General features: G+C 41.9%; 1 protein-coding gene across 2 annotated transcripts; it reads right to left on the bottom strand.

The window, feature by feature from the left end:
- Window positions 1–186: 186 nt before the first annotated feature.
- On the bottom strand, window positions 187–19,685 carry pcsk7 (proprotein convertase subtilisin/kexin type 7). 2 transcript variants are annotated; one of them, XM_037082244.1, is made up of 17 exons: window positions 19,559–19,685; window positions 17,434–17,741; window positions 16,736–16,969; window positions 15,453–15,587; window positions 14,265–14,430; window positions 14,051–14,141; window positions 13,744–13,798; window positions 13,454–13,592; window positions 13,237–13,337; window positions 9,883–10,050; window positions 8,817–8,921; window positions 8,551–8,653; window positions 4,180–4,336; window positions 3,790–3,884; window positions 3,586–3,691; window positions 2,527–2,644; window positions 187–1,529 (listed from the first exon to the last, which is right to left on the bottom strand). In XM_037082244.1, exons 2-17 carry the CDS (start codon window positions 17,680–17,682, stop codon window positions 1,251–1,253), a joined length of 2,301 nt encoding a protein of 766 aa, XP_036938139.1. In that variant the 5' UTR covers window positions 17,683–17,741; window positions 19,559–19,685; the 3' UTR covers window positions 187–1,250. The 2 variants fall into 2 exon arrangements, with proteins under 2 accessions (XP_036938139.1, XP_036938133.1); XM_037082238.1 differs by having other exon boundaries at window positions 19,533–19,676.
- Window positions 19,686–20,448: the final 763 nt, after the last annotated feature.

Below are 20,448 nucleotides of genomic sequence, written 5' to 3'. Positions count from 1 at the left end.
CTCAATCTTGTTAAACTCCTGTATGTAGGTTTTTTAGGTGAATCTCTTTTTTTTTATGCTCCATCATGCACCCAGAAACTTCTATTTTTGACAACTACAATTATGTAACAATACCATAATATCAATAGAATAACACTGGCTCTAAAAGGGTGTGAATTGGTGTGAGCCGCATGAACAACACTGGAGGATATTTAATTCTAACAGTCTTTAATTATCATTCAGTTCACCTGTGACTTGCACAGCAAAACACAGTTTCCAACTTCACTCCAAACACTCCTTTACATTAAAAAATTAAAACTCTTTAATACATTCTTAAAAACCCTTTGTAGAAATCATTTAACACAGTTGATATATATATCTGTACCGCAGGCACACATTGTGTATATATTACAGTTCTTAAAAAAATACATATACAAATCCCACACTTGAAAATCCCACTTCAAGTTTTTATCAGTAGTTGGTTGATAACCCACAGATAATAACCCCAGACTTAAAAATAAAGGGCATCAAATAACAGCTCAGAAAATAAACCGTATTCTTAAAATACATCAGTACTGTCGTGCAGCCTCACATTTGAGGACACCTTTCAAGGAAGACCTTGAATATCACAAGCACACCCACTCATGCCACACCACACACACAGGGCACACACACACTCAAGCGAGCACACGCTCACTCACACGCACGCATATTGTTCTTTGTAGTGCACATCGTATTTTTATCTTTCTCTTGGTTTAAGGAACCCTAGAGGTGTCCATAAAAGTGAATCCCTCCGATCTGTAAAGTCAGTTTGTGTCTTGCCACACATTTACATACAGACAGTCTGTATGCAGACTTTCACACATGCAAACATGAAACTGTACCAGCATTAAACACTATTAGATCCCTCTCCAGTGTTTCCTTGAACCCAAACCTAATCTTGATGAAAATCACAGCCCCTGAAAAGGAATTTGCTAATTTGTTCTCTTCTTCTTAAAGACATTAATGAGACCGCTAGGAAAACAGGAACACACATACACACTCCTAACCATACTTACACGGCACAAATACAGATTGTCATACAAGGCCACGTGTTTGGGGAATGCAGATGAGGACATAGAGTCTGCTCTTCAGGCGACAGTCCACACTGTGACCCCCAACCATCACAGATAAGACTTGACTGGGAGACGAGTGGGTTGCAAGTAGAGGTTGAAAAGCCTGAGATGTCTCATGAGCACAGACAGTGAGAGGTTTCAGACCACGGCTCAGTGCTATGTTGCCAGCCGCTCGCCATTCAAAAGCGTCTGTTTGGCCTCGGAGTCCAGCACTGCGTGCAACTCCACCCCTGAGTCCCGCTCCTCTTCTTCATCATCCTGCCCCTCCACCAAAGCCTCCTCCACTCCTCTGCCTCGGTGCCCCCTCCTGGCCCGGTAACCACCCCGTCTCCTACGAAGGCAGAGGAGGCCCCTGAGGTCCAGGTGGGCCAGTGTGACTTCCAGTGTATAGTAGAGAGACCAGAATAGAGCAAAACAGCCCAGCAACAGCAGGAACTGGAGGAGACGCCAAAGGAGAAAGACAGAGTAGGTCAATAACAAGTCACTGGGTTTTCTTGATAACAGCTGGATACATGTTTGGATGAGGTAGAAGAAAAAGCAAGAGCAGGAGGAGAGTACATGAATGTGGAATTGATGACCATCAGCAAGCAGACTGGTTATTTCTGTATGTTATTATAGTTATTCTTATCAGATGTATTCTGATCAGCCAAGTCATACAACTATTTTTTATAGTTTAATGCTGAGGATGAATTAGGAGTTCTCACAGCCTGAGGAAAGAAGCTGCTCTGTAGTCCGGTGGCGGGGTAAAGCAAGAAAACATTCTTAACTGTTGTCCACAGGGGCCACCAGGAACAACAAAAAATTTAAAATGTCTTGCATCAGCTTTATCAAGATTTGTATATTTATTATTTTTTATGTGAATGCAGTTAGAATGATAAGCATACATGGCATCTTTGCTAAGGTACTTTAGATAAATACAACAGATGCGTGTATTTTGTACATGTTACAAAGTCACATTGCAAACTTAGCTTTTAACAAAGTAATCATGGTCAAATTTCATATTCACTTCTTGAATGAAAGAGGCAGAATGTAATACCTACCAGATCATTTCCTCAGGTTCAATAATTATGTTTAGGTAAAGTCTTCAAATGAGAAGTTATGGTCATATGGATAATGCATAAATATCTGGGGTTCAGGTCTGACAATCCCCAATGAAACAGGCATGACTTGAGTGCAGCCTGAGAGGAAGTGTTGCCTCTGAGGTTAAACTTGGGGCAGTAATGTTCCCTTTCATAGTATAGTGTGTATATTAGCATAGTTAACAGAAATACATATTAGAAAATATATACAATTCCATCTCATCCTTATGGGAAAGGTAAGCATGTGATTTTAAGGTAATGAATTTCAAGAAAACAACAGCAACCCAGGCTGAGAGAAGAGACAGACATGAGGAACATTTTAAGGTGTTGGGTTCTGGTCCTGTACAGGTTACCTTGAGGCTGTTGGAGGTGAAGGGGCTGACAATCTCTGGAGGGATGTCCAGGCCTGGAGGGCATGGCAGAGAGAAGTTGCTGTCCAGATATCTGCCACTCATAGCCTCGTCCACCAGCCTGCCATTCAACGCATAGTCAATCAGCAAGCAGAACATCTTTACAGCTTTCATGTCTGTCAACACGTTGAGCCAATCATTATAATTTCATTTAGGTTACAGTATATTTATACTGTATCTACTTTGATTAATTCAGTATGACACTGTTGGAAGAGGCCACAGGTCTCATCAGTCACCATCACGCTAAGATGGAAGCTAGTATTATAAAAACCTGCAACATGTAATTAGAATGGGAATGAAAACGGAGCGAAATTCCAAGAAAGCTGTCTTTATCCACCAAGGCTTGTACTGCAAAGTAAGTTTAACATACCCATGATGTGTTTCCATTATCTGGCTTCACTAAGTCTAACAATCACGAACATGCTCAGCAGTCACAAAAGGGTAGTTACCAAGTGTTTGCGACATTTGACCAGTTGCAAACATGAACAACTCTATTGGCAGTACAGCAGAAACATTTAATAAAGAACAACAAACTATTATCTTAGAAGAAGTTAAAACACCGAATCCAGAGGGAGTAGGGAATGAGTGGGTGATTTCGGACACAGCCTTAGTAGACACTGCTTGCAGCCAACAGGAAAAAAGCTAAATGAAGACGACAGGAGGGGACCTATCAGGACCCGCTCACTGAGCGCCATGGGAGCCTCTTTGAATGATGATGCCATTTTCCAGAGGACTGACTGGTCAGACAGTGATGCTTTTATGTATAATTTACGTATAGGATATGTATCTGCTGTGCAGCATGAGATACCATGGCAATCTACCCTGGTAAGAAGTAAATCACAGTCGTAACCCTGAAAACCCTGAGTTCAACTTAAAGTTACCTCACTGATGTTAAATCCTTCTTTGTGGTACAGGCCTCAGGAAAGAAGATACACGCATTCAACCCAACAGAACATCTCAACACCACGCAGACAGCAGCGAATAACAGGTGTGATGTCTTACCTCTGTCTGTCCTTGACCTCGCCGTAGTTCATAGATGAACCATACAGGGTCAACGCCCACTGATTCAGCACTCCCACAGTGGCACATTGCTCCAACGATGGCTCTTCTATAGGAGAACAGAGCAGTGTCAGAGCGGACAGGTGAGGTACATGAGGTCACAAGGAAACAAAATACCATACAAGAGACAGGTGGGCGGCTTCTTACTGTGGTCAGAGATCTTGAGGGTGTACTGGCCTTGGGCTCTCTCACCCCAGCAGCGCACAGTGGAGAAAGTCCAGTCCTGGTAACCTGCTGGGTCTCTGTGTACCAAATACAAATGACACTATTTAATTACACTACAGTCAAAGTATTATTCTTATATGACTATAATTAACATCTGAGGTACTGTTAAGTATGTATGTATGCTCAATTCCTGACCAAATGCACATGCTGTCCAGATCAAGATCTTTATAACACAGGGTGGTGGAAAAACTATTGCTTTAGTCTACAAGGACCGCCAAAATCAATACAAAATAAAATTAACTTGCAGTTGCTTTATTAAATACTAATTTCATGCTCAATACCAATCCATGGATTTGTATGTGTGTGCTGTACCTGTCGATGGCACGGCGTGCCCCGATGATTGATGTCATACCACTGGGGCAGACTAACACAATCTCTAGGTTACCACGGCAAGGGTGGGTTATCGTCACGGTGACGGCCACGTGCTCCAGTGTCTCCATTCCAGACCGCTTCAGGTCAGCAGCAGAGACTGAGGGAGAAGAGAGAGCAGTTCAGTGTGTGTGTCTGTGCGTGTGTTTGACCATTTACTGGATTCATGAGGGTAGTCATGTGCCTGTGAAAGGGAGAATTTGACCCTTCATGATAACAAATGAAAATGTGAACAATTTAACATGGCTTCTGCAGGGCTGACCCAGCTAAATTAAGGAATTTAAAGACCTTGTTTCATACCACATGGGATGCAACTTAACATCGGAATAACAATGACAGCCACTAAGTATTAAAGTGTGATGGAAAGTAGAGACAAATATCTGTTATTATCCTATCACTTTATTTAGCACTTCCTCTAATTTGTAATTTGCTTCATTTGTTTAATCTTAATCCAGATGAGCAATGTAAAAAAATAGAAAAAAATATATACAACTTTTTCATTTAGATTTTGAATAAAATCAACACATGGCAAGGTAGCAGTAGTAACAGTGCTCACTTGGTCTGATGGAGTTAAGACTTTTTAAGACGTGCAGAGACACCGTTTTTCAAATATTTGCAAATTGTAGAAGCAATATATTCAAACTGATGCAGTAATGAGATAAAATTGGACTTAACATGAAATAATAATTCTCAAAATATACACACAGCCTGATATGTATTATAAACCTTTTATACTTAAAATACGCCAATTTAAAATGAATTTGTTACACCCATCTTATTTTGACAGGACTATTTTACACATTGTATGTTGTCTGTAATGTGATAAGGAGACAAAACAAGTTGCTAGCTAAGGAATAAATCAGGGTTAGACTGAGATAGTTACATGCTTGGAAAATGAGAATTAAAACATTTTGTGAAAATTCAATCTCCCATCAGATTATGGATCTTTCTTCCCCACTTTCTCTCCTTGAAACTGTTATCAGTCGATCTCCCTGGCCACCTCCCACTGTAAGTGTCTGGTAATTTCTCGGTATTTCCTGGGCTCTGACTCTTAATGGGCCGTGGTGCTCTCTGACCATGTAGGGCTGCACACATCCTCGGGGCAGGGAGGGACGCAAAGGGACGTTGGAGCAAGGAGTGTAAACAGAGGTGTGGAAGGAAAGACTCTTAAGTCAGGGGACAGATGCAGAGAAAGGGGGAGGGGCGAGGCGGTCAAAAGATGGAGACAAGTGAAGGGGATGCACTGAGAGGCCGAGTGCAGTGGATGTGAAAGGAGAAAAGGGAAGGCCAAGTGTGGAGGGGAAAAGGAAAGCAGGACAGGAAAAAAAGAAGGGATTAAGAAAATCTAACTGTAGGGAGAGGGGAAATGAAGGTGGAGAAGTAGAGAGGAAAGAATTTGTTGGAGGTGCATTTCTGACATTGATGCTGAGCTACATGGAAAAAAAGACTCAACTGTGGCGGTATGTTGAGGCTTCATGTGCATGTCAAGAGGCTCTGATACTTGTGAATTGGCTGCAGAGTTGATTCTACTCCTAGTTAAAAGTAATGTATTCAATAGGATTCCCTATGAATGCACCATTCTTTTACAGTTTTAAAGACAGACGAAAACAACTGGATTTCAGCTCTTTCTTTTGAGGGGCATTAGTATCAGTAACATACTCTCAACTGTTGTTCGGGCCAGGGTTTCTGGTAGTTTTTGTTTTTACCAGGAAAACATGTTAAAGTCTGACTCTTTTAAATCTCTCACAGAGTGTTGTCTGTGAAGGACATGGCGGAGCAGAGAGACAGTGCCACTGTTAAGCTGCTGAGAGTAGAGCTGGGTTAGGATTAGGTTAGACAGCTGCAATCACAGCGTACTTGGCTCTGGTGTGGAGCCGCTCACTGTCAGGAAGAGAGTTCAGTGTTTACATTTTTTTGTGATCTTTTTTGTGATTTAAACAGTAGATTCCACTTCACTCTTGCTTCTCTGCAAGCATGAACTGCAGAGGTGCAGACATCCACTGCCGTGTGTCATAATGAAGCCTATTGTCTCCATCCTTGTAAAACTCTGACTGAAGCAGAAATGAACTGAACCTCGTGAATGACAGAAAGGAGAAAAATAAGATACTGGAAGGAAAAAAAACAGACTGGTGAGTGCAGAATTTAGTCAAGGACTGGAGTAAACGTAGACAGAAACACATAGTCTAGGTATCTGTAGTTCTTTGCTAGCTAATGTACAGTAGGGTGTTCTGGCTGACTGAGGTGAATAAACACAAATTATCCTGTGGTAAAACTCACTTTTTGTGAGACCACAAGCACAGCTTAAATTGTACAAGAGGCGGAGCAGAGACAGTGGATGGTTGAGACTCATTCCCAGGTTGTCAAATACTGACACATTGGTTTGGTGATGGACAGTAATAGCACTCTCCGTGAACAAACACTATTAGTAATCACAGCTAATATTTGACCAGAATACTTCTTATTTGTCTGGGACATTGACAAGTCTGTTAATCTTAGTGCAATGCATGGAAAACGTCCACTTTTCGAAGAACCAAAACCAACAGCTTCTTCATTCAAAGTTCTGTTACAAAGTTCTCACAAAATGAGTTTTAAATGAGGTAAGTATGGAGTCCAAATTGTAATATGAACCAAATGATTTACTGGGAAGCAATAAAAACATGAGGAGGGAATGTCATCTGTTCAACACTTTGGGGACTGAGTATCTGAAGAGTTGACAGGCAAGGACATGAGACACACAAAGCGACTTTAATTACGTCGCAGTGATGTCTACATCAGAACTGAATGAGGGAAAAATTGGTGCCTGAAAAAAAAAAAACTTGCGTCCAAATTCTGTTGATAAAAATGTGCCGGCAAACTTTGCACCACAAACCTGCCGACATATTTTTAGAATACTGCATTACATTAACTGTCAACTGCTCAAACTGAAGGAGGCTGTTAAAGGGGGTGCTGCCATGAGGAGGGAGGACATGGGTGGGGAGGAGGTGTGTAAACATTTTAATCTGTAACCATCACTTCGATCTGTATATGCAAAAATGTGTAAAGGAAAAAAAAACAGTTATCCAAATTTGTACCAAAGGATTTTTTGGGTTGGGAGAAATTTCTATGGGTTGGCCGCTCATAAAAATTCTATATGAACTCTAAGCATACTTGTGGACAGTAGAGGAGGGACTTAATGCTCACTGTAGCTGAACATTTTGTTCTCATGTGTTTTTCCCCCTTTACAGAAGAAATTCTTTTTCCTTTGCTTTCCTTCACTTCACAATAACCTGAAACCATCTGTGCACACACACACGCACACAGGCCTTTCAATCGCAAACACACAGATGACTGCCACACATTTTCCTAAAACAATTCAACCCACTTCCCACCCGGCGTGCATTGCCAGTACCATGGGGAAGTGACTGGTCATTATTAGGTCAAAGCCAATCACTCCGAGCATGTGCATGAACACACATTTGTGGCCACTGTGTTCACATGGGAAGCCAGCAGTCTGAGATGCCTAAGGGGCAGCGCATTAGCCAATAAGACAGCCAAAACACATAGAAACTACAACAACAAACTCTGTTGAGCAGTATGACAGGCAGACCTGAGCTCTGTCAGTGACAAAAAGCCTCTCTGCAATTTGACAAAGACTGATTGAATAGAGGATTAAGTGATAAAATGTGTATTATAGTAGTTTCATTTGATTTAATTTCTTATTGAAATGAAGCCCAGACACACTGTGTAACTGTCAGCAACTTTTTGACTTGTCCTGAAGAAACTCCTGCTGCATGAGATCACACACACACACACCAACACACACTCTTGTCTCGGGCCGTGCTCCTGGCTGCGACGAGGCCATGAAAGAGGGAAGATATAGATAGAGGGAGGAGAGGAAATGAGACAGTAGATACGTTTCTGCTAGATTGAGGTCACCATGAGCTTATGTGGAAAGGCGTGTGTGAGGAAGAAAAAGACACACAGATCAGATACACAGACAGGGGAACATGAGAGGATCAGTGAGGTGAGAAGTGAGAAAGGAATGAAAGCTACTGAGAGAGGTTGTTGAATACAGAGACAGATTTGGGAATTAAATGAAGGAAAAGGAGGGGGGGAAAAAAGAAAGAAACGGCGGCTATCTGGAAAAGTCTCCCCCAGTATTTCAATGTGGACGCAGAACACACCAACAAGAGAACGTTACCAAATATGGAAAGGCAGACCGACTGGGGAACAGGCGGGCAGGGAGGGAGCCAGTGTCGTAGTGCAGTGTGTAAAATCCACAAGCAGCTGTCCAATACAGAGCTGAGGGAATGAGAGAATAGCAGAGAGAGTTACCTTTCCAGGTACGGATCAACTCGTCTGGATAAGTTGAGATGGATGCTTCCTCCTTTATCACTGAGCTCTGATAGGACACGAGGAACGGTACCGACTCCCACACCTGAGAAAATGGAGAGAGAGAGAGAGAAAACGTGTGACGGGGATGATAAAATCATGTTTGTCATTTCCTAGACCAAGTGATGCATTTATGTAATAATCAACAGATCAATCAAACATCAAAACAGCGAGTGGTTAAAGCTGCTCCTGTGAGCGCATGCACAGACCTTGGCAGCATTGACGAGTCTCCATGCATTGAGTAGACCGAAGCCGTGCTGGTGGCTGTGATAGAAACCGGCGCCATTCATCTTCCAGTCTGCACTGTTGTCACACTGTTGGATTGAATACACAGATTACACACACAGCCATGTTAACTTTATTTTGATGTCCTTATGCAGTAATATAAAGTATATATATAAAATAAAATGGGCCCCTGAAATAGGACAACCCCTCAAAACCCTTATTCGTCATCGTCGTTGTTAATGGCATTTACAAAAACAGACATCACCAGACATTTCCAGTTTGCTGTCTTTCTTTGGATTGGGTTAAGATGTGTTCATTAATGAGTTTCAGAGATGCTGGTGGAAACATTTATCCAGGGTAGCTGTTTTCCCCTGTTTCCAGTCTTTATGCAGTTCAGTAAAGCCAACTGGCTGTTGGCTGTGGGAAGAAATGAGAATACTATCTTCTTCACCTTCTTCTCCTTGGCTTGGGGACCGGAGGGTGGCTGGTTCAAGTCCAGCTACAGACCACAATGTGGAAAGTGGACTGGTAGCTGAAGAGGTGCCAGTTCACTTCCTGGGTTACTGCCGAGGTGCCCTTGAGCAAGGCACCGTAGCCCCCATGTGCTCCCCGGGTGATCAGTTTTTTTATTTTATCAGTATCACTCTGCTACCTATTACTATTGCTTGGGAATGATACAAAACAACTTAATGGAGAAGAGCTAAATGCAGCATGTTATCTCCTGAAATACACTAACCAGTACGTAACAATGGTACCAGTAATGCTAAAACAATCAATTAATTGATTAGCAGACCCGCAAAGTCATTTATTGAGCAAAAGTACCAATTCTTTTAACTTCCCAGCAAATCCACACCTTAATCTCATATCTTAATATCTTTTTTAACTTTAAAGAATTATCAGTTAATCAAGAAAAATAAACAGCTGTCAGACTTAAGGGTTCCCCTGTCAAGTTTTCTAACATGCTTACCTTACCTGCTTGTTTACTAAACAAACAAAAAAAGCTACACACACAGACCTGTTTACAACAATAACTAATACAACCGGGCCTACCTTGGTGGCGGTGAAGGTGATAATGTGCTGGATGTCCCTCCAGCTGAGGCAGGGACGCACCTGCAGCATGAGAGCTACCATTCCCGCTGCCAGGGGGGCCGCAGCAGATGTGCCAGTGTGGCCTTCTGTACAGCCAGTGCCCTTCTGCATAGACCAGTCTGAAGTCACCTGCAGAGATGGGCAGACAGATGGGACAGATGAGTGTGGAGGATACGACCACGGAGATTTATGTACAGTACAAACAGTGTGACAGTGGTAACAGCTCTGGTAGGAGGCCAAATACTCACATATGTAAGTGTACATTAGCAGAGTGGACACAGGCCTTCCACAGGGTATATTCAACACAAACTATCCAAGTCTTGAGCATGGAGGCTCTGTTAACTAAACACTTCATCAGGTGCCAGTGTCTTAGAACCATCATGACAAAGTGACATCTTTACTGTGGGTGTGCCAGAGTTCAACACTGTTTGTGCACACAGCTTAAAGCCAGGGAGAGGTTCACCTTTTAAAGAGATGAGAGGAACTGAAGAGAAAAAGAGTGTATACACAGAGAATGGAAATGTAGAGGAGTTAGAAATCCTGATGACGACTGGTGACGAGAAAGGAGGTAGGTAGATTTATAGAGAAGATTAACTTCATGAGCGAGTGAAAAGAGACCATATGTTGGTTTTACAACTTTGTCTCTCATCACTGTGTGTATGGGATGTAGTGCACATTCAAATCTATTCATATGCCGGTACTCAACTGCAAACGTGTCTTATACAGTAACTTCCATGTACACCACCCGCTTCTACACACACAAATGACAGCCTGTCTGACAGAAGGACCACAGAGATGTGGACTGAGGAATTCCCAGATCTCTGTGTTTACATGCGGATGACATGTGGGTCTCTCCCAACAGCTGTTCAAGCCATGTAGAAAGTTCAGAGCTACTATGTGTGCAGTGTTGTGCATGCAGCAGGTTACCGAGCTGGCCGTGTTCATCCAGAGCAGCTGTCAATTTAATTAGAGTCAGGGCTGTAACTCACAACTTTTCGTCATTTATCTACATTGTTTGCTCTGCATTGTTTGTTTTGCTGTGAAAGAAAGGTAAAAATGTCACCAAGTGTTCCTAAAGCCGAAGATGATATGCTAAAAATGTCTTGTTTTGTCCAGATCCTAAATATATAATACTCACATTTAACATGGTGAAATCAGAGATTTTTGACAAGAAATACACAAACCAATTAATCAATTTAAAAAAATGTACTTAACAACCAATAAAGTTATTGTTGCAGCTCTACTTAGAGTATACAGGTATCATCAGGAGTCAAGCTCTGTAACCTAACATGCTCACATGTGTGGGTTCATATTCAGTTTTTCATATATAATCCTTCAATAAGAGTCACCTTATATTCAGTTAGAAACACTTTTCACACAGACTCTACATTATCACTGCAGCGGCGGTTTGCCAATATTCTGCTGTTGTTTGTTCACAAAGAACCAAGCAGCTACAGCAAAACGACACACCAGTGTTTAATTCACATCAACAAGCTGGCGCTGTAGATCCAAAGGAGCAATGACGGTACATGTCATGATGATGACGTCTGTGTTTTGTTTTCCCCCGGTGTCATCTTGTCAATCTAAACATGTACCCGCTGACTGTTTATAATCATATGGATTCTGTTATAATAATGTTTTGATTGAGGTCCTGACCCACCATGCATCCTGGAAACGTTTTTCACTCTATTTGACATAATTACATAATCGCAATCAGTAAACAGGACACTGTCTCACTCGCAGGGAGGGAGGCTGTTTTCTGGGGGAAAGTTCACTGAAGTCTCGGTCTGAAGGGCTGTTTTCAGGCAGAAATGTGATCAAGAGTCGAGCGAGATCCCCACACTCAAGGGGCAATGCGAATCAGGCTACTGAAAGTCTTTGGGAAAATGGCTAAATCTAGAATCATGTGTCATGTTTTGGTTAGCAACAGTTATTTCTTAGGGCTTACATCATCAACAACTTAGTCTCTAGAATAACCCCAATCAATCAATCAATCAATCAATCAACAAAAACATATGATGGACAAATAAGATCCACAAGCTACTGTCTATTTTCCAGACCTCAAGCTTGAAACATCAATAACTAATTGTGAAATTTCACATTTTGTGACTTTTCCCAGTGTTGTGGACTCAGAGCCCCACAACAAAATGCATCAGTGAAGGCAAATGTTCTTGGTATACTCTAAATGGATTCACCAGAATAATACACTAACATGCAGTGTGTGGTGAGCACTTGGCCTCGTGTCTACTGTGGTCAATGGTGGATAAGTCCTCTCCAGAGAAAGCATATCCTGGCTAAGCTATTCTGCCCAAGGCGATGACATCCCTGGTCCAAACTCTGTTGCCATGGTGACAACCACAAACAGCAGCAAATAGAGGTCAGTGGCTTCAATAGGCCTTTACTCCTCTCATCAGATGAAAATAGTCTGCTTCTCCTCATGTGGAGTTGCTCTTTCATGAGCTTTCAAACATCTACCACAATCAGTGAATTCAAAACTTGTAGAACACTTAAAGTTTAGATATGTTTTTTTACATGTGATGTGGAGTATCTGCAGGATTCAAGAGTTCTCCTCCAGCTGAATAGTAAAGACATGCTGGCAGATACATATACAGCTTGCTATTGTCTGGACACTTCCTGGTTGAGCATTTTAATGGTCTAGCTTTGGAATTTATGCTAAAATCACATATCTACTGTAACAGAACACTGTGGTTGGTCTGCCTTGCTTTAACACCACAAACTGTGTCAGAGTCCAACAGGAATCAGACGTGCATCGTTTTGAGGTCAGAGTTTGTTTGAACCAAATCCGATGCGTTATGCGTGAAAGGCTCCTTAACTCATTGAGATTGGACCATCTCTACAATATAATGATATAATCTATTAATGTCTTTTTACAAAGACTAGCTCATCATTGATTTCCTTCTCTCCTGTTCGTCCACCTGCAGCTAATTGAAGCTAAAGTCATCCATTGTTTGTGTGTGTGTGTGTGTGTGTGTGTGTGTGTGTGTGTGTGTGTGTGTGTGTGTGTGTGTGAGTTTGCCTGTACCTCTACTTCCTGCATAATGAGGACCGAACACATTTTTAACCAACATAGTGAGGATATCTTTGGAAATTGAGGGCATGTTGGTCAGTCCTTACATTTCGACACAGCTTTGAAGGGCTGTTTGAGGGTTGAGACTTGGTCTTAAGTTTTAGGTTAGCATTTTAGGGTAGGTTTTTGTGAATGTTAAGGTTAGGCTAATGAATTGCAAATGGGGGTCCTCACAATGAAAGAAGTACAAGATAGTGCATGTGTTTACGTGTTTTGGTAAGACCTACAATGTTCCTCAGCTTGTTCCCTCCACTGCTAAAGGTGACAGCCAGCATGGACGCGCACTCCTCAGCGTAGAATGGCATTCTGCCTTTCTCATCGACCGCACCTGAAACACATACACACACACATCATTTATAGCCCCATGTGCACATGTCCACACCCAAAACACAAATGAATTTACAGAGGCAGATACTCAAACACCTGATAATCTGTGTGTCTTACCAATAGTGATGGTGTAAATGGAGTTGGCATAGCCGTCATAGTTGCAGTTGTCATTGTATTGACCTCCATTGCCACTGGCAACCACAAAGATGCTGCCGAAGCCTCGTCGGCCTGCAATCACCCCGTGCTGCAGCGCCGCCTGTGGAGGAAACATAAAACAGTCAACTTAGTGAACCAACTGTACTTCCAGTGTTTCTACATGCATGTTGCTCTGATCCATTGCAGTGCACTGCCCCCTGCAGGACAAAAAAAGTGCCCACCACAAACTGTCACGACTGACTTTCTCGTACCTTGCCCAGAGGATGGGGTCCATCCACAGTGTGTCCGTCGTCATCTGGACCCCAACTAGAAGAAAGAAGAGTCCAAATCAGAATCCAAGCATGACTTTTACTGTAAGGTATTATGGCATAGAAAAATATTACACCAAATCACAGGACATACAAACCAAACTTTAAATGGTAAGTAGGCAAACAAAGGCTGTCAAAGACACAAGACACACATGAACACAGACACATCTGTGATATTTTTTCACTGTTTATAAATGCCACTCTTCTACTGGAAACCTCTAATAGAACCAGAAAGAGAAACATTTGTTACCTGCAGCTGTAGATGTCATTGACCTGGTAGTGCTTGTTGAAGGCAATGGCCTCCAGGCTGTCTGTCAGCGGGCCATCCAGGACTCTGATACCTGAACAGACAGCAACAAGCGAGGGACATTTTACCAAACACATTTAGCCACAGTGTCAGCTTCTGCCTCAGTGGTTTTTATCACTGGGACATCCAGTTCCAAATTCAATTTTCTCGTCTGTACCTGCCACTTTGCTGCCGTAGGCAACTCCTACAGCACAGATGCTGTTGTTGGGAACGGCTGCGATCTCACCAGCACATCGCGTCCCATGGTGGTTGTCACTGCGGATGTCTGGATGAGGCATTGGGTCTGGGTCATTAGAGTTCAGATCGTAACTGCCCTCTGGACTCTAAGAGAGAAAAATTAATAAACAATTGAAAAACTACTGTTGCATCCCATTCAAATTAGGTGCAGTACTGACACAATTGGAAAAAAAAAACTGCTCTGTGAAACTCTCACAACACAGTCACTGTGATTATTACTGAATATAAAGAGGTCTAGTTTAGTCACCTTTTCAGTCTATACTTTCTTCCTTTTTTTGTCTATTCTTTTCCTTTCTTGTGCATTATAGAAACAGTTTCTTTCCTTTTGTTTTTGAAAAGTTCAGCCATGACAGTGAGACACACAGTTTAAGAGTAGGCGAAGAAAGCATCTACAATCAATTAATCATACAAATCCAATTCCCAAAAAGTTCAGAGGCTCTGTAAAACATAATAAAAAAGACAGATTTAAAATCTGCTAATCCTTTTGGGACATATATTCAAACTGGTAAGGACAAGGGCAACAAAAAACTTAGAATTGTGGATAGGGCTGCAACTGACAGTTATTGTTCATTACCGATTAATCTGCAGCTTGTTTTCACATCTATTAATAATCGTTTATCTTATGAAATATATATATTCAAAAAAATGCTCATCTCAATTTCCCAGAGCCCCAACTGACATCTTCAAATTGCTTCTTTCCAATCCTTTCATTTAAGAAGCTGGAACAGCCAAATGTTTTTGCTTTTGTTTTTTCCATTTTTGCTTGAAAAATTAGTTAGAAATCGAGTAATTGGCAACTAATTTTCTTTCCATCGACTGATCAATTAATCAAGCTTTTGTGGTGAAATTCTCAAAAAACCTGTTTTCCACATTCCACAAGTAGACAAGTTCTTTGGTAATAGGTTATAGTATCATGATTGGGTATGAAAGGAGCATTTCCTCAGAAGCAAGCGTGGGTCAAGGTTCACCACTTTGTGAAACACATCTGTATGATGAACATTGCTACATTAGCTAAGGAAACACTTTGTAAAACTGTTGTTGGTAAACACAGTTAGTTTGTCCCAACATTTTGGCCTCCAGTTGCAAAATGGAGCTGGGTTTGACTCACATAGTTGGGCTGGATGTCCTTGTGGGTGTGTTCCACCCCGTCATCTACCACCACCACTGTGACTCCTCTGCCAGTGATGTTGTGCTCCCACACCCCTGTCACGTTGATGTCCATACCCTTATTGAGGTCATTGTGCTGCAAGAAACAAGCAGAGTAAAGAACGGTTGAAGTCATGTAAAGAGATAGCACAAATACTTGCATAAGCACATTCAAAGTATATTCATTATGTAAAAAAATGCACTTTGTTTGTCTGATGTGTTTGTATTCACAGGACACACACTGTGCAACCAGGAGGGACAATAAGCTTTAAACACACGTCTAATATAAACCATAACCAGAATGCCTGTAAAGTGGTCTGTGCTGGGTCCAACATAAATGGGTGATGCTAAACAGTATCTGTGTCCTCTACAGTTTTAAAACTGCATTAAAGTCTCCATCTGTAGTAGCTCAAACCTCTGCAGCTATTTACGGGCAGCAGAAGTGATCTGTGTGTTCCATCTGCAGCATCTACCGCATTTACCTAAATCATGTACAACCATCTGCAGGCTGCTGCAAAATAACCACATTCATGTTGTTGCCTCAGCAATCACACACAGACCACTGTATGTGGGAAATGTGATAACCTCCTGTAATCATGTAATCGTGTAAACAGGACTATCATGGGGAAATTAGTAATTTGGTTAGTTTGGCAGCACTGATATTATTGTCACATGTAAATTTGCCCAGGTCTAATTGAAAGAAGCCTTATGGAATACTTGAGTACGACAATGTGTGTGGAAAACATGGTTATTAGAACACAAATGCATCAACAAATATCAATCTAAACCGCCTGCATTTGTTTGATATATCTATGCTTCACCAAGAGAAGTCATCTTGGTAATTTAACTTGTCCTTCCAAAAGGCATTTTCACTAGTGGAAAATAACAGGATATGGTTTATAACAGGCGTGGACATTCTGCAGAACAAAGCCAAAATTCCAGGATACCAGATCAGGATACTGACTTGTGAGTCGCAACTCCTACTTCTTCTTCTCTGAATCAGAACTCAGCGTAAATTAAAGCACGAAAAAGTAAATTAAAACACAAAATGGCTCTGTGTAAAATAGACACATGTCAGGCTGCTGACAGCACTGTTAATAAGTAAACAAATAAATAGATATGAATATTACATTCCAATTATTTTGTCAGACAGTCATTAAGTTAACTTTAGGTACTCATGTAATACCAACAACAAGTCAGTGAGTAAGATGGTTAAATAGATACACAATAGCCAAAAATTCTCACCAGGTGCCACTGTTTAGGGTAGCGGGGGTCATTGAAGGCCATTGATCTCTTAGAGCGGCTAAGCACTCTCTCCTGGGAGTGCCACAGGACGTGAGGGTGGGATGCTAGGACGTCCCCAGGATGAACACCCTTGGTCCAAACAGATTCAGGTCCAGGCTGGACAGAACACATCAAATAGTGGCCTTGCAGCTGCCCAATCTGGCCCTGGTTCTGCAGCCCAGCCTGCTCTGCTACCTGGCATGTAGAGAATATTGATGATAAGTCCACATTTATTTAGGACAAAAAAAGTACTCTAGCATGCTACACTGACCTTGACAACTATAAGAATAGATTAGGTGAAACCTCTTAGTTGAGAAGTGGGTTGTCACATAAAATAAGATACAAATGACAAGCATTAAACAAAAATATAAAATATTTGTTGGACTGAAAAAAGCTAAATGACTGTGTTAGACATACTTAGAGAAAGAAAACTGAAAGAAAAAGCTGTCTGTAAAAGTAATAAAATAGGAACTACCAATGGTACCATTATCAAGAACCACAGTCTCACCATTAGTACCAAGAAAACCAAATAATGTAGCTCTCCAAAATGAAATCTGAATATCAAAATATCAGAACAGAGAAGTATGCCCCTGTGCTTTGTTCAGACCATATCTATAGATTAAGTTGTATCAGCAGAAAGTGTTCATGAAGTTCTGTACCATGTTGGCTATCACATCAAGGTGTACAGAACCCTGTTCACTGTCTTCTTCCTCATCATGTGGGACAGGATGGAGCTGGACAGCCCAGGACTGACCCAGGCCACAGGATGGCGATGGCCAAGGTGACGGAGGAGAGGACGAAGAAAAGGGAACGGAAGGGGAAACGGTGGGCAGGAGGCTCAGAATCAAGAAGGTGAAGGACGACAGGGAAAGGAGGATCAGGACTGTGGGAAAATAGGGTGTTGCCATGGCAACAGAGGGCAACACACAAGGTCAATCAGGCAAGCCCTCCTCATCTGAGCAGCAACCTGGATGTGGGACAAAGACATAAAGAGAGAAAACAAGGTCTTGTGAGTAGTGAGGACAATCTGAGAACGAGTGACCGGTTGATTATCATCTGCACGCGGCATTCAGAGGCCACTTATTAAATTCACAGTGTCACGCTAACTGGACACAGGTTCAGAGAGCTGTGGCCATCGCATGTCCAATTAACACTCTGTGGTTAAATCTAAGTTCCTGTAGTGACTACTGTGAAGACACTTTTATGGATGGATGCTATTCAATTAGCACTGCCGGGCCAGAAAATTAAAGCTTCTATATGACATTTTCTGCCATTTTTTCGATGTTGCACCAGCACGTGCCTGGCTAGACTGCCTACCATAACAAACAAGAGAAGCTCAGAAGCTCAGATTACAAGACACATTGAGGGAGTGTGACATTAGGACGCCATTACTCCACTATGTCTTTACAAAGCAAATACTTGATAGTTTCTTTTTTAATGTTGAAAATCTCATATGCAGTATAGAACAGCCTGAGTTCAAGTGAAATACCCAAATGTCTGCTAATGACACTCCCATGGCCTTGTTCTGACTTGAAAAAGTGGAAAAAGGATCCAAGTCATCCTGGAGTCAAATGCGCAAGTTGATGAACCTGTTAGGGGTGTGCATGTAGCCTGTCACCATCAAGCACAGCTGTGGATTCAAGGACCGAACCAACCAGTACACCCATTGTTGAATGCAAGCCATACAACATTGTTGAGCGATGCAGATAGTAGATACAGATAGTAGTAAGAGTAAAATGAATAGTCGTTTAGTCAGCTATTTCACATGGGATTCAAATGTCAGCAATGACATAAGCCGGCCTCTGACACCCTGACTATGGACAGTAAATAAAGAGGGGCAGTTAAGATCATAATAAGGTCATATAAATGTCAAAACTACCCCAACCCACAGCTAGGTGCCTAAAAAAGTGCCTTTTCATTCTCAGTAACATAGTAACCTGTATTATAAGAAAATGCATCATATCTGACGATTACTTTTACTAAATATGAACAGTTAATTACATAGAGTTAATAAGGATTTCTCAAAGAGTTAGTGGAAATAGTCTGTTGACCAGCGGGACCAGGTCTCATGCGTCATATCTAACGACTACCTTGTAAACTGTCCTTTAGAAAAACGCCGAACCTCTGCCAGCTGCTCAGTAGCCAAAAATCTGTCTATATGTAATTATTACAGTAGGTTATAATAATAGGTCCAGATCAGAAACACATGGCATTAAGAGGGAGTGTTTGGCAACAGATGCCCCTTCAAATATTTACAACAGCAGCTCAGATTTGAATGGCATTCACCTGCTTAAATTCTGCGTCCTTTCCTGTGCCGTGTGCTGAAAACGCCTGATATTTCCTACAATATAACGTTACTGTCTTTGCTTTAATCAACCCTGTAGGCTTCCTGGTCAGCTAATGTCAGCTAGCTTTCAATTTTGCTGATTGCTTAGTTTCTATTTAGCCAGCAGATATTTAGCCTAGCTGGTTGGGCAGCTAGCTGAGGTTAGTTATTTCGTGAACTGCCGCCACAAGGTTACAGCTATAGTAAAATTAGTGAATGATTACTAAACTTAAAAAACAACGGAATAAAGTCACAACAACTAGCGATAGCTACGACAGTGACTGCAGTTTCACCGGAAGCAATGTTGTTGTCATAGTAAGTCAGCTAGTATCCTGACGCTGTCTATTAAGTTCGCTGTTTTTTGGCGGAATATGACAATACGAGTAAGTATCCGTGGTTAATTAACGATGTAAGTATACGTCTACATCTTACCTTTAACTTGAATTCGCTGTTCTCACCTATTTCTCGTGGAATTTGTGAGTAACGTTGAGCTTGTCATCTCATTACCATGCCACACAAGTCTCAACTCAAACGTCCTACGTCACGCAGTTGCGCAAACGTCCTGCGTGCTGTCTGATTGGGCTGGAGCCTTGCGGAATAATAGGTACTGTACCCATAGACCCATTTGTAAAAACAAGTACTTATTATTATCAACAAAATTGGGACTTAAGGAGGACACAGTAAATGTCTACATACTTTGTTTATATTGTAAATCAGCCACCTCCAGCAAAACACCCTGGAGAAGGAGGAACATTATGAAAGACAGCTGGACGAGCTGAAAACTCAGCTTGCTGCTCAGATCTCTGCCAGCTTTGAGCTCTCCACAGAACTGAAGGCCTTGAAGGAAGCTGAAGTCCCCGAAGAGAAGCTGTGTGAGCAGGAGTCCATCAGTACTGCCCCGGCCCCTGAACTTCTGGACGTGACTCAAGTCTCTGAGGAGACTCACCCAGGCAAACCAAAACAGTCTTCCTAGAAAAGAGCTCATCACTTTCTGGGATTGAGGAAACCACAGAAGTGGAAGAAGTAAGATGGCTTCAACAACTCAAGCTGTCACATTCGCCATCAAACATCAACATCAAGGACATCTCTACTGCAGCCAGTAGATACCACATGACATCTGTGGTCAGGCAGTGGTGGGGCACTCTATCACCAATACCTCCAAACAGCAGCACAGTCTTGCAGACAGAGTAAGAGGAGTTAATCAGAAATGCTCCCCATGCTGTGTCTTTCAGACAGGCTATATGTGTGTGAGTTAACATGCCCTCCCCATGCATCTGTGGGTTTCCCCGGAGTGCTCCGGTTTCTTGACAATTTTAAAAAACATTTAGAAAAAAAGAAAAATTGAAAG

The sequence above is a fragment of the Acanthopagrus latus genome, chromosome 2 (assembly GCF_904848185.1).
Source record: "Acanthopagrus latus isolate v.2019 chromosome 2, fAcaLat1.1, whole genome shotgun sequence".
NCBI classification, from domain to species: domain Eukaryota; kingdom Metazoa; phylum Chordata; class Actinopteri; order Spariformes; family Sparidae; genus Acanthopagrus; species Acanthopagrus latus.
Note: the sequence above shows the minus strand (reverse complement) of the source record. Positions and strands in the feature narration are given on the sequence as shown.